Source organism: Rhinopithecus bieti, unplaced genomic scaffold, assembly GCF_001698545.2.
Source record: "Rhinopithecus bieti isolate Rb0 unplaced genomic scaffold, ASM169854v2 scaffold_25396, whole genome shotgun sequence".
Taxonomy (NCBI): Eukaryota; Metazoa; Chordata; class Mammalia; order Primates; family Cercopithecidae; genus Rhinopithecus; species Rhinopithecus bieti.
In genome coordinates, this window is record NW_016812016.1 from 779266 (window position 1) to 794548 (window position 15283).

The 15283-nt window shown below is 43.2% G+C and overlaps 1 protein-coding gene across 5 annotated transcripts in view; it reads left to right on the forward strand.

The window, feature by feature from the left end:
- BFSP1 (beaded filament structural protein 1) overlaps window positions 1-15283 on the forward strand; it is a 51184-nt gene that overhangs the window by 3120 nt on the left and 32781 nt on the right. Inside the window, exon 4 of one of the 5 annotated variants that reach the window (XM_017895506.1) lies at window positions 2523-2649. The exons of 1 other annotated variant lie outside the window; for it this stretch is intronic. In XM_017895506.1, coding sequence (XP_017750995.1) covers window positions 2523-2649 — 127 coding nt within the window. Of the gene's footprint in view, window positions 1-886; window positions 1079-2380; window positions 2650-9316; window positions 9728-15283 lie in introns of those variants that run through there. 3 more of the 5 variants (XM_017895509.1, XM_017895507.1, XM_017895504.1) reach the window with 3 other exon arrangements.

The window sequence follows — 15283 nt, forward strand, 5'->3', positions numbered from 1 at the left end:
TGCCCGGCTCTTTTGTCTTTTTTTTGAGATAGACTTTTGCTCTGTGGCCCATGCTGGAATGTGGCGACACAATCATGGCTCACTGCAGCCTTGACCTGCCAGGTTCAATCTATCCTCCCACCTCAGCCTCCCCAGTAGCTAGGACTATAGGGGCACACCACCATGCTCAGCTATTTTTTTGTATTTTATATATATATATATATATAGAGAGAGAGAGAGAGAGAGAGAGAGAGGATTTCGCCATGTTGCCCAGACTGGTTTCAAGCTCCTGGGCTCAATCAATCCACCTGCCTCAGCCTCCCAAAGTGCTGGGTGAGAGCCACATGCCCAGCCCCAAATGTATGTTTCAATCTATGAATACATGAATGTATATTTCTATCAGATATATATTCATGGGCTGGGCATGGCGGCTCACATGTGTAATCCCAATACTTGGGGAGGCTGAGTCAAGAGGATCACTTGAGGCCAGGAGTTTGAGACCACCTGAGCAACACAGCAAGACTCCTGTGTGTACAAAACAGTTTAAAATTAGCTGGGCATGGTAGTGTGCACCTGTAGTCCCAGCTAGTTTGGCAGGTGAGGTGGGAGGTCGGTTGAGCCCAGGAGGTTGAGACTGCAGTGAGCTGAGATTGTACCACTGCACTTCAGCCTGGGCAAGACCCAGAGACAGAGAAAGACCCCACTGCAAAAAAAAAAAAAAAGAAGAAATATATTCATGGATGCATGTGCCCAGTTCCTTGGACTCTATTTCCTAACTGATACAAAGCAGGGCTGGAACATCCTCCTTTTTAGGACAGAGTGGGCATGCCAGTTGGACAACTGTGGCTTGGTAATACATCAAACCACCTGACAATCTATTCCCAGAAGGAAAGGGACTGTGGTTCAGATGTAGGCTGACCCAACTTGAAAGTGGTGGTAGGTTTGTTTAATGATATCTTAGAGAGAAATACAGAGCAGAAATATGAAAACCATGGCTAGATTTATAGCCACAGAAATTATAACCGTAAAAGAGACTTCTCCAGACTCAGTCCTGAGGATGGCACCCGCTGGGACAATGACTCATTTCTGCATTTCTGAGGTAATGGGAAGGGCTGCTTTTCATGCATAATCAGAATGACGATGAGTTGGTATGACAATGTCTCAAGGACATTCTGAGACTGTGTAGAGAAGGCAAGCCCAGATGTGTCTGAAAATCCATACCATCGTTTCGGTAGGTGTAAAACTCCTACTGTGGTTGTCAATGAAATTTTGGTTGCTGAGATCATGATACCATCTGGTGAATCAAAGGAAGATTTTTGCATTTTCTTGCTATCATTAAGAAACACCTGTTGTCAGCACAATTTTCCTGGAGGTGTTGGGATTTTGAGAGGTAACTTTTTCTTTTGTTACAATTTCAAACTTATGGAAAAGTTGCAGGAGGAGTAAAAGGAACTTCTATACCTCATACCTAAATCCACCAATCATTTGCTTTATTATTCTATGTATTTATATATGTTTATATCAACATAAATGCATGTCTATTATTTATTTTTTGAACCATTGAGAGTAAGTTGGACATCATGCCTCCTTATCCCCAAACCAGTTTCCTATGAATGAGGTCATTTTCTTTCTTTCTTTCCTTCTTTCCTTCTTTCCTTTCTTCCTTCCTTCCTTCCTTCCTTTCTTTCTCCTTCCTTCTTTTCTTCCTTCCTTTCTCCTTCCTTCCTTCCTTCCTTCCTCCCTTTCTTTTTCTTCCTTCCTTTCTCCTTCCCTCCTTCCTTCCTTCCTTCCTTCCTTCCTTCCTTCCTTCCTTCCTTCTTTCTCTCTCTCTCTCTCTCTTTCTTTTCTTTCTTTCTCTTTCTCTTTCCCGCTCTCTTTCTCTCTTTTTTTTTTTTCTTTTTTTGACACAGAGTGGCCTTCTGTCACCCAGGCTGGAGTGCAGTGGCACAATCTTGGCTCACTGCAACTTCTGCCTCCCAGGCTCAAGTGATCCTGTCATCTCAGCCTCCCAAGCAGCTGGAATTACAGATGTGTGCCACCATGCCCGGCCAATTTTTGTATTTTTGGGGTAGAGATGGGGTCTCACTATGTTGCTCAGGCTGGTCTTGGATTCCTGGGCTCAAGTAATCCTCCTGCCTTGACCTCCCAAATTGCTGGGATTATAGGGGTGAGCAACAGCACCCAGCCAAGATCATTTTCTTACATGTCATAATACAATGTTTAAAATTAGACATTTTAAATCTGATACAATATTTTTATCAATCCCCATTCCATATTCAAATTTCATCATTTGTCATATGATGCCCCTTGTAGATTTTATTTTTGCAGTCTAGGGTCCAGTTTAGGATCCTGCATTACATTTGGTAATCCTGCCTTTTGTCGGTGCTCATCAGTCAAAGAACCAGGCACACACTTGCTGTCACACAAATTTGGGGGGTTTTTTTGGGTACTTGCTTCAGTTTCTGAATTAGACCCTGAGAAAAGCAGGTTGGATGCTTAGTGCTCTCTTTGATAGTGTTTGAATATCAGGCTTCACTTTCCAGAAACTCTTCAGAGTCAACTACATGTGTGCAGTTGGAGAGACAGCCTTGCTTCTGAGTGTGTTTCTCCATCTGCTATGACCCTTCCTGCAGACTCATCACTTCCAGGAGCACTGAGCATACTTCACAGGTGTGTCTTTAGGGACTGGGGCCTCACAGAGAGGTCCGGCTACAGGAAGCAGGGATAGCAGGGATCCGGGAGCCAGGGGTCTGCCTGCCCTTTCACTCCTGGGCTGTTGGCCACCTTATTCAAAATGAGACTTTCCATAGCTGATTTACCTTTTGAGTTGGTCCAATTTGGTTGGAAAGGCTTCAAACTGTGCACCCTGGTGGGACCGTGTGGCAGGGCATTCAATTTTAGCGCGGGGTGGCCCTCTTGTGGCAGACATTTGCATATTCTGGGAAAAGGAGGGATGGTAAAAGGTACAGTCAGTGTTAGAGCAGTGTATTCGTTTGCTAGGGCTTCCAGAACAAAGCACCACAGATGGGTCCACCCTAATGGCCTCAGTTTCCTTTAATTACCTCTTTACAGGCCCCATCTCTGAAGGCAGCCACACTTTGAGGGAGTTAGGACTTCAACGTGTGAGATTTGGAAGAAGACAATTCTGAAGCAGAAAGGAACCTTAGATATTCTCTAGCTTAAGTCCATCATTTTAGAAAACAGATTGACCTGATCAAGGTCACACAATAGTAGACAGCAGAGACCTAACGTGAAACCCACCTCTAAGGAATATATGATTATCTCCATTACCTTTTGTTTCTGTGAAATGTCCAAAGCAAACTCAGAATGTATCTTAACTGAGAGGGATGGCTCAAAATGCTACAGTATGAAATTGACTAAAAGGCAAAGCATCTAAGCCTGTTTTACTCAGGCTTTTAGATATTTGTTAGTGAAAAAAATTTTAATTAAAAAATTTTAAAAGTTTATTTTACATTTAAATAACTATTTTATTTATTTTTTGAGACACGGTCTCATTCTGTCATCTAGACTGGAGTGCAGTGGTACAATCTCAGCTCACTGCAATCTCTGCCTCCCAGGCTCCAGTGATCCTCCTACCTCAGCCTCCTGAGTAGCTGAGACTACAGGCATGTGCCTATATTTTTTGTAGAGATGGGGTTTTACCACATTGCCCAGGCTGGTCTTGAACTTCTGGGCTCAAGCAGTCCACTTGCCTTGGCCTCCCAAAGTGCTGGGATTGTACGCATGAGCCACTTCACCCAGCCTTAAACAACTTTAAATGGAATAAAAGATATGATGAACATTAAACCTGGCATATTTCACTAATTTCTGATATTTTTATACTGCTAAAATCACCATGCATCTGGTATTTTGCTTTTCTTTTCCCCTTCAAGTTTGTTATAAGCATTTTCATTTATATCAAAGTATGTTCCACACGGTTAAATTTTTTTTTTTTTTTGAGACAGAATCTTGCTCTGTTGCTCAGGCTGGAGTGCAGTGGCGCAAATCTCCCGCTCACTGCAAGCTCTGCCTTCCAGGTTCACGCCATTCTCTTGCCTCAGCCTCCCGAGTAGCTGGGACTACAGGTGCCCAGCTATTTTTTTATATTTTTAGTAGAGACGGGGTTTCACCGTGTTAGCCAGGATGGCCTCGATATCCTGACCTCGTGATCCCCCCGCCTCGGCCTCCCAAAGTGCTGGGATTACAGGCGTGAGCCACTGTGCTTTGCTGGTTAAAATTGTTTGATGGGGCAATGTGTGCTAACTCACACCTGTAATCCCAGCACTTTGGGAGGCTGAGGCAGGAGCATTGCTTGACCACAGGAGTTCAAGACTAGTATGGGTAACATAGCAAGACCTTGTTTTTTTAAAACGTAAATACATAAATAAAATAAATAAGTACAATTGTTCCATGGTTATAGCCCATTTTCTCCTATTGTTACTGCAGTTTGCTAAGCCATTCTCCTCTCTGCACCTCTCCCTCTCTTAGCCATTATACATATATATATAGCTATAACATAAAGCAAGTTGTATTTATTAAATGTCTATACTGCAAAGGTGATCACACTTTTTGCAGGTGTTTTGGAAAATAATTTCAAACTTTCTAGTAAAAATGACAAGAATAGTACAAACAACCCAGATTCACCTCTTAATATTTTGTCTAATTTCCTTTCTATCTCTCATACTTATTTATATTTATATTTATACATGTCATTTTATTCAGAATCATTTGAGAACAAGTTGCATACATCATGGGTCTTTGCTCCTAGATAGCTCAGAGTATATTTTCCTTTTTTTGAGATGGAGTCTCGCTCTGTTGCCAGGCTGGAGTGCATTGGCATTATCTCAACTCAATGCAACTTCTGCCTCCTGGGTTCAAGCGATTGTCCTGCCTCAGCCTCCCAAGTAGCTGGGACTACAGGTGTGCACCACCACGCCCTGTTAATTTTTTTGTATTTTTAATAGAGATGGGGTTTCACCACGTTGGCCAGGATGGTCTTGAACTCCTGACCTCGTGATCCGCCCACCTTGGCCTCCCAAAGTGCTGGGATTACAGGCGTGAGCCACCGCACCCAGCCTCTCAGAGTATATTTTCTAAGAATAATGATATTATTTTATGTAACTGTAGCATAGTCATAAACTTCAGTAAATTTAATCTTGATACAATTTTATGGTCTAATCTCTCTATATTCTAATTTTGTTAATGAACCTAATGATAACCTTTAGAGCAGATTTTCTCCTCCACTACAAGATCCAGTCTAGGATCCATCTTGCATTTACTTATTTATTTTTATTTTTGAGACGGAGTCTCACTCTGTCACCCAGGCTGGAGTGCAGTGGTGTGATAATGGCTCACTGCAACCTCTGTCCCCCCGTATTCAAGGAATTCTCATGTCTCAGCCTCCCAAGTAGCTGGGACTACAGGCACAAACCACAACGCCCGGCTAATTTTTTGTATTATTAGTAGAGACAGAGTTTCGCCATGTTGGCCAGACTGGTCTTGAACTCCTGACCTCAGGTGATCCACTCACCTCAGCCTCCAAAGTGCTAGGATTACAGGCATGAGCCGCTGCACTCGGCCCTATATTGCACTTAGCTGTCATGTCTCTTTAGTCTCCTTTAATCTGGAACATTTTCATAGCTTCTCTTTGTCTTTTATGATATTAACATTTTTATAGAATACCATCCCCCTTCTGTTTTATTAATAGAATGTTCCTTCTTTGGAATTTATCTGGAAGATTCCTTATGATCAGATATAGGCTATATGTTCAGGTTATGCAGGCCAGATAAAGGACATGTCTTTCTCAGACAAACCCAGATACCCTTGAGAGTGAAAGATGATGCTTGCTATATTTACGCTGAGATAGTGGGTGTAAATGTGGACCATCTTAGGCAAACTGGGATATATGGTTACCCTACTTATATAAGCGATTATTCTCATTTTACCAGTCTCCATACTGGGACTAGATAGGTTACATCGCTTACTGAAGTGATGGGACCAGAACTTAACCTCAGATCTTTCTTATTCTAACAACATACATTTCCTGTCCCTGCCCCCAAACTAGTGCCATTCAACTGTATTTAGAGTAACTCTTCCATAACTGACCTTTCATCAAGTCCTGTGGAACCTATCTCTACAAACATGTCTCTTGAATTAACAAATTCATTCAGCAATGATTTCTTCCTTATGCGTATGATCTCTATTCCTACTGAATAACCTCCCACTAGTGATATGGTCTTTAGGGTTGTTGACAAATATTGCACACTCCTTCCAAGCACGTAGCAGGATTGCATTTCCCAGTGCACCTGAAGTTAGACAATACAACCACAGCATTTTGCTAAGATCTTTATTTCAGAAGTTGTCCAGATCATCTTGTGTTTTCATTAGTCAGTATGGATTCACCACCTGCACCGTGAGGGCAGAGACTTGATTTTGTGCAATAGTTAACTCTGAGGCTATGCTTTGTGAGGAGATATTTTCTGAGTGTTTATTTCACTGGATTAAATTGAAATAATTTTTTGTTATGTTTCTAGAATATATTTTCTTTTTTTTTTTTTTTTTTTGAGACGGAGTCTCGCTCTGTCGCCCAGGCTGGAGTGCAGTGGCCAGATCTCAGCTCACTGCAAGCTCCGCCTCCCGGGTTTAGGCCATTCTCTCGCCTCAGCCTCCCGAGTAGCTGGGACTACAGGCGCCCACCACCTCGCCCGGCTAGTTTTTTGTATTTTTTTTAGTAGAGACGGGGTTTCACCGTGTTAGCCAGGATGGTCTCGATCTGCTGACCTCGTGATCCGCCCGTCTCGGCCTCCCAAAGTGCTGGGATTACAGGCTTGAGCCACCGCGCCCGGCCGAATATATTTTTCTTAAATGGGATTCCCATATGTGGTCGATTGAGTTGTGGGTCCTGATTCTCCCCTCCAGCATGATGGGATTATCCACCCATACCCTTACCAGGGCCTCAGGCTGAGCCCTGACTCCTCCTTGCCTCCTCTTGACTTTATTTGTGGCCACGTGATTTGCTTTGACCAATAGGATGCCAGCAGACATGATGCAAACAAAGGCCTGGGATGAGCTTGTATGGCTGGGCTTGCTCTTGTGCTTTTGTCATCGCTAGTTCAGAAGCTTGAGGGACACTGGGAGCAGAGCTGCCCCTGCTGAAAGGAGACCTACAGCTGGAAGACGGCTGAGCTCCCAGTCCCAGGGAATGCAGTGATAAATACTTCTATGCCATTTAGTTTTGGGGGCAGTTTGTTCTGTAGCAATATCTGACTGATACACGATATCAAAGGGAACAAATGATTTTATAACTCTTGCTATATGTTGGTTTTGCTCTCGAGGAAGCCTGAAGTCAATTTACTATGCTATCAGCATGGTATATGTGCACCTACAAAAATATTCATGTGGTTCTCCTCAATTTGACCATACAATCAAATTTTATGTATTTTTATTTATTATTTTATTTTACAAGTAAAAGAAATGGGGGTCTCACTATGTTGCTGAGGCTCATCTTGAACTCCTGGCTTCAAGATATCCTCCCACTTTGGCCTCCCAAGGTTCTGGATTACAGGTGTGGCCCACTGCACCTGACCAAATCTAATTTTAAATGGTTTAAGGAAATAGAACAATAACCATGTCACCAGCACAGTTTAGGGCCTTACAGAGCTTTATTCCAGACTAAATCTATTATCTTAAGGTAATAATTTGGTGTAATAATAAACTCCACAAAGATCTGTGTAATTTTCTTCCTCCATCTTTAATTTGTAGTATAATCACACACAATTCATATAGTTAGTAATTATATGGTACTACTAATCCTTACTTTTAAGAAAACAACCCTTTTGATAATGATTTTAAAGTTGGAGATATGACAAAATATTTACATTCAGAAACATTCTCATCAAGTGGTATTAATTTCAACACCCACAATTTACTTTTAAATTTGCCAAATCTAGCTATTTTTTCTATATATATATTTCTTTCAACACCCACAATTTACTTTTAAATTTGTCAAAATCTAGCTATTTTGTGTATATATATTTTATTTATTTATTTTAAAAGCTTGTCCTTAAAATCCAACTGTTCCATAATAAAAATTAAAATTAAACATAATGGCGAAAAATCCTTTATTATTCTCTAACTGAGGGTTGGCCAATTAATGGCAGATCACTTGAGCCCAGGAGTTTGAGACCAGCCTGGGCAACAGAGCAAGACTCCATCTCATTTTTTATTAAAATTTTGTTGTACTACATTTTATGTTAAAAAAAAGAAAAGAAAAAAGCAACCTTTTTTTCTTTTTTTTTTTTTTTGAGACGGAGTCTCACCCTGTCACCGAGGCTGGAGTGCAGTGGCGCGATCTCAGCTCACTGCAGCCTCCGCCTCCCAGGTTCCAGCGATTCTCCTGTCTCAGCCTCCCGGGTAGCTGGGATTACTGGCAGCGCCACCGCGACCGGCTAATTTTTGTGTTTTTAGTAGAGACGGGGTTTCACCATGTAGGCCAGGCTGGCTTCAAACTTCTGACCTCAGGTGATCGGCTCACCTCGGCCTCCCAAAGTGCTAGGATTACAGGCGTGAGCCACCTATTATAGCCCCATGGGTGAGGCTCTATTTGTTTTTTCCGTTCAAGAAAGGATGTCAAACTCCATCGGAGCATGGGTGAATTATAAAAACATAACCGTGCATGTCTCCTAAGTTATTGTAGGCTCTTCACAAATATGCACTGGTATTATTAAGAAATTACTTGCGACACACCTCACTACTTATGGAGACATGCCGTTTTATTTTGCATCCATGGTTAAGAACCTTTGCCATAGAGAGGGGTGCTAAACGTCGTGTTATGGTTATGAGAAAGAATTGCTGCATGCATAACCGAGCAATTGGAAATAAAAAAGACCAAAGAAAAAAAAAAAAAGAATTGCTTAAGTAATCAGAAAAAAAATGGCATTGTTAAAGAGTTCTACAATTGAGTTTGAATGAGAGAGGAGACAAAGTGACAAGCCCTGGGCTCTTGAGCTAGTCCAAGTTTAAAGAGCTCGCCTGGGGATTCCTTCACAGTCCACAGTGGAACCAGTCAAAAGAGTGTCATGCCTCCCGTGTCCCCTGACCCTCCATTCAATCAAAAGCAACAGGCCTGAACAAGCACAGAACAAAAACCTCATTGCCCGCGTAACCTTCCAACCCCAGAGCTGTATGGGCCGCTAATCCGCCGCACAAAGCGGGCCGCTGCTCCTTTCTTCTCCCGCGCCCGGGCCCAACTGCTGATCGGCTCTGGAACGTCCCAGCAGCGCGCCGGTGTTTATTTAGCGGGCTGCTGGCTGCGTCGGGGGCCTCCTGGAGAGCCGGCTCCGCGCCGCCCGCGCGCCCGCGCCAGAGCAGCCATGTACCGGCGCAGCTACGTCTTCCAGACCCGCAAGGAGCAGTACGAGCGCGCCGATGAGGCTTCGCGCGCCGCCGAGCCTGAGCGCCCGGCAGACGAGGTCTGGGCTGGGGCCACTAGCCTGGCGGCGCTGCAGGGACTCGGCGAGCGCGTGGCCGCCCACGTCCAGAGGGCCCGCGCGCTCGAGCAGCGCCACGCCGGGCTCCGGCGGCAGCTGGATGCCTTCCAGCGCCTGGGCGAGCTGGTCGGGCCCGAGGACGCCCTCGCCCGCCAAGTCGAGAGCAACCGCCAGCGCGCCCGGGACCTGGCTGCCGAGCGCGCCCGGCTGGAGCGCCAGGGCACTGAGGCGCAGCGCGCGCTCGACGAGTTCCGAAGCAAGTAAGCGGCGGCCATCGGGGGAAACCGAGGCAGGGCGTGGGCCGCCCCGGGGGCGCGGGACTGGGAGCACGCTGCTACCCACGCAGGGGTAAAGGTCTGTTTCTGGTCCCCTGTCGATCGATGACCTCATCCATGCACGCAGGTGGCACATTTCCTTAAGACTAGCTTCTATTTTGATGACACGTCAGTTTACACTAAATATGTGTTATCAAATGCACATATTTTAAGTGCATAGTTCAGTGAGTTTTAACAAATGTATATACCCGTGTTACCACAAAACAAGTGAGATATTGCCACTACCCCTGAAAGTTCTCTCCTCCCCTTTCCCAGTCAGTCCCCTTTGCCCCAGACCAGAGGCACCCATTCTGATTTCTATCACCATAGATTGACTTTGCCTATTCTAGAGTTCCACAAAAATAGAATCTTACAGCAAGTACTCTATTGTCCGGCTTCTTTTGCTCAGCACATTGTTTTTGAGATGTACCGGTGTTATTTAATCCTTACAGACTTATCTTTACCGCACCTGTTTTACAGATAAGGCGACTGAGGCTCAGAAAATGTAGGAATTTGGGGCAAGGCCCCTCAGCTAGTGAATTACTGTTCCGGGACTGGAATTTAGGTCTTGGGCATGTTAAGTCTAATTGCCTTCATGGCATGGCAGCTGACACCTGGGAATTAGGCTCACTATGTGTCCTCTAGGGTCTTGATACTCAAAGTGCGGTCCATGGACCAGCAGTATTGGCATCACCTGGGAACTTGCTAGAAATATAGATTCTTAGGCCCATCCTAGAACTCCAGAATTAGAATCTGCATTTTAACAAGCTCCCTAAGTGATCTGCAGTTTAAAAAGTTAAATGTTGAAGACTAAGAAGCACTGGTCCAGGGCATGGTCTCCCCTCCCACAGATTGAGTAATGTGTTAAAATCACATAGGAGCTGTTTTAAAAAATATGCAATTTGTCAACATTTTTTCAAGTTATAAATGTGTGTGTTCTTTGACTCAGAAGGCCACTTCGAGGAATTTATTATAGGATGCACTCCAGCAGGTATGAAATGGCATGCCTGTAAAGATACTCACTGCAACAGGTATACTGCAACTGGTACACTCCAGCAGGTACACATTTGCAATAGCATGCCTGCAAATATACTCACTGCAGCAGGATCTGCAATAAGCCTGGATAAACGTTCATTATCAAATAAATGCTCATTAATAGGAGACAGGTGCTTCCTCCATGTAACGGAATACTGTGCAGTGGAAAAAAGTATGTTATTGTCATTTAGTTTTTTAAAAAGGGAGAAGAATAGAGTTTTTTTGTTTGTTTGCATAAAAAGAATTTCAGGACACACACAAAGACACACACACACACACAGACACACACATAGGCACATGCCCCAATGACACTGGCTACCTGAGGGGGATAAGTGAGTAGGAACTGGGCAATTGGGAGACAGAGGTGGGAAGGAGACTCTTAACAGAACATCTTTTTATATCTTTAAAAAAATTATTTAACTGTGGTCTGGGTGCAGTGACTCACACCTGTAATCCCAGCACTTTGGGAGACTGAGGCAGGCAGATCACTTGAGGTCAGGAGTTCGAGACCACCCTGGCAAACATTGTGAAAACCCTGTCTCTACTTAAAAAAATACAAAAATTAGTTGGGTGTGGTGGCACATGCCTGTAGTTCCAGCTACTCGGGAGGCTGAGGCAGGAGAATCACTTGAATCTGGGAGGCGGAGGCTGCAGTGAGCTGAGATTGCGCCATTGCACTCCAGCCTGGGTGACAGAGCAAGACTCTGACACACACACACACACACACACAATTATTTAACCATATAAGAGATTCATTCATTTAAAATTTCATAAATGAATTTTAAAATACAGATGTTCAGGCCCTACCCTGAACCTCAAATGGGGTCCAGAAGCTTACACATTTTTAATGAGGGCCACTGGTCATTCCAGCCAGATTTGGGAACCCCCTGGTATAGGGTAGTCAGAGGATTTCTCCAAACCTGCTCTATGTTTGAGTTCCAGTTTCTCAATCTGAATCCTGGGCAGGTTATTCAATGTTGTGTTCTGAACACATTTATCAAATCACATTTATTGATTGGATTCCTGTCAACTCTTTTGAGGTTTAATCTATAGAAGTAGACTTGGAACTGGTAGAAGGGACCGGAAAACCCACTTGTTACAGCACTTCATGGGGAAACTGAACCTGGGAGATGGCCTGTGGGTGGTAGAACTTGAACCTGGGTTTTCTCACCCTGGGCCTATGCTCTTTTGGGAACACTGTATCTTGAGAGAATCCGTTCTTGGACTCCTGCAGTGTAAGGCCCAGAAATAGGACCTCATTCAGATGAAGCTCATGTTCTCCAAAGCAAAGGGGGAAAGTGCCCTGTGGCTCAGACATCCAGGGCAGCTTAATGGGCCATCAGGATTCCCTGGATGGCCTTTGCATTGGTATTAGACCATAGTCTACTTACTTTGGCTGGCAAGCATGACATCCATGAGTCCTAGTTGAAGGAAACGCCATGTTGGCTTTTCCTGGTCTTTACTGATTGCACTTGGTTCTGAGTTATATGCCCATCATGAAGCAGTTCCTTCAGGCTCTGTGATTTATTTAAAATTCATATTAATTTATTCTCTCCCTTTGCCCCCTTGGAGAAGTTTTGACATTTGGATTGTGGTAGTGGGAATTGCAAATCATTACAGAAATCACGCTCATCCACATCCATAGGCACACACACATACACATGCATGCCAAGCTTGAGTTTACATTCCAGAGGTGAGTTGATGGCTAGCTAAAGCCAGGGGAAAATAATGCAGCAATGGGCTAGTATGTGCAGCCTTGGTTCCATGCTAGCACTAGTCATAATCTAGTGCTAGTACCTGGCAGTTGAATAATTTCAAAATCAGGTCTTTAACAGGTCAAAGACTAAACAAAACACTAAATAAAACAAGAATGAAATAAAAACAAAACTATCAAAATACAATGACAGATTCAATTATCCAAATCGTTGAAAACTAAAAATAATTTATGTAAAACAGTTAATTGAAGCCAGTTTTTTCACTTTATGAATATACTTATATGAATATATACATTATCATGAATTCTTTGTAGTGAAATCTCTCTCTCTCTCTCTTTTTTTTTTTTTTTTTTTTTTTTTAACTCTGTCGCCCAGGCCGGAGTGCAGTGGGGCGATCTCAGCTCACTGCAAGCTCCGCCTCCCGGGTTCACGCCATTCTCCTGCCTCAGCCTCCCCCGTAGCTGAGACTACAGGCACCCGCCACCAAGCCTGGCTAATTTTTTTTTTGTATTTTTAGTAGAGTCGGGGTTTCACCATGTTAGCCAGGATGGTCTCGATATCCTGATCTTGTGATCCGCCTGCCTCGGCCTCCTAAAGTGCTGGGATTACAGGCATGAGCCACCGTGCCTGGAAATCACTTCTCTTTAATATAATATCTAGACTTGTCTTTACAGCATGAAAATTACCCACAATATCAGGTTAATGTGTTGATCGTCAAACATGTTCTTAGATATTTCCAGCAGAAATATCTAAGAACAGGAAACTCTTAGATCTTTCCAGCAGAAAAGAGCAATGAGAAAGTTAGATTTTATTAACAGTTTTATTCTCAAAGCTAATAATACACTCAAAAACTAATTTCTGGCTCTGTTAGGGCAATACACAAAATAAACTACTAAATGTAACATCCTGGTATGAAATGTAAAACTTGTGCAGAGATGTTTAGCTTCCTAGATGGAACTCAGCTTCGCAGATGGTTTTAGATCTGGGAATGTGTGCACATTGCACATATTCATAATTGTTTTTCCTTCAGTTCAGGACTTTTCCTTCTGAGAACACAGTGGTGTGATTTTCTAGTATCTTTCATGGTTGCAGAATACTTGACTTGAACCCATGGCATGGGCATGCAAGGGCACAGAAAACTATGCTTTGTGGGTTGGGCTCAGTGTTAATTAGGATTGCTTTCAACTATAAATGACATAAACTCCAAATTGACATTGGCCCACTTCAGACCAATTAGGATGGCAACTATAAAAACAAACAAACAAACAAACAAACAGAAAATAAGTGTTTGTTAGGATGTGGAGACATTGTGGACTGTTAATGGGACTGTAAAATGGTACAGCCATTGTGGAAAACAGTATGGCAGTTCCTCAAAAAATTAAAAAATAGAATTACCATATGATGCAACAATTCCATTTCTGTACATATACCCAAAAGAATTGAAAGAGGGTTTTGAATAGCTACTTGCATACACATGGTCGTAACAGCATTGTTCACAACAGATAGCTTCCTAGATAGCGCCCTAAAATGTAGCAGCAACCCAAGTGTCCATCGACAAAGGAATAGATAAATAAAATGTGGTGGATACACAGAATATTATACACCCTAAAAAAGGAAATTCTGACATATGTTACAATATGGTTGAAACTTGAAGACGTTATGCTAAGTGAAATAAGCCAGTTACAAAAAGAAAAATATTGTATGATTCCATTTACATAAGGTAGTTGGGCTAGTCAAATTCACAGAGACAGAAAGTACAATGGTGGTTGCCAGGGCTGGGGATGGGGAGAATGGGGAGTTGGTATTTAATGGGTATGGAGTTTCCGCTTTGCAAAATGAGGAGTTACAGAGATGGATGTTGGTGGTGATTTCACAACATTATGAATGTATTTAATATCACCAACTGTATACTTAAAATGGTTAAGATGGTAAATTTTATGTTATGCGTATTTTACCACCCCCGCCCTCCCCCCCACACACAGAAAAAAATCAGACAAAGTGATAGTGGCTTACCCAAAATGTCATTGGCTTATCCAAAATGTTTCTCGCTTGTGTAAGGTCTGGTTAAGCAGTTTAGTATGATGCTCTACAGTATTTGGGACGCAGAAGGTTCTGTGTGGCCTTCAGGAATGCAGCATTCATGTTTCTGGCTGCAGGATGGAGGTAGGGATGGAAAATGAGAAGCAAAGGGCACACATACACCATTGCTTACTAAAGGTATCTGAAAGCTGCCATGCAGACTTAGGCTTCCATCCCATTGGTCAGGACTTTGTCACATGGCCACACCTGGCTGCAAGGAATGCTGGAAAATGTAGTTTCCCTTCTAGGCAGTCCTATGCTTGCCAAACATCAAGGGCCCTAACTCCTGAAGAAGGCGAGAATGGGCATTTGTGGGTCACCTTATAGGGAACAAGGGGAGGAGTCATTTAGGAAGGAATCTTCTCTCTTCAGGGTTAAAATATCCGCAGAGGGAAACTTTCATTCTGACCAGAATGATTTCTGAAGTCTGTGCTTCCCCAATCCCCCTCATTTTCTAGAAGTCCAGAAAGAAATCGACTAGGATAAAAAAAACAACAAACAAAAACACCTGCTCCTCGTATTTGTTGCTTTCTTAATCTTGTGAATGTTTAAATTGGGGGAGTTCGTTTCTCTATCCAGACAATATAGCATGGTTATCAAAGCACAGTTTTGGTGTCTAACTCAAGTCTCAGGTCTGACTCCACCCTTCTCTTAGTTTGGAGTCCACCAGAAG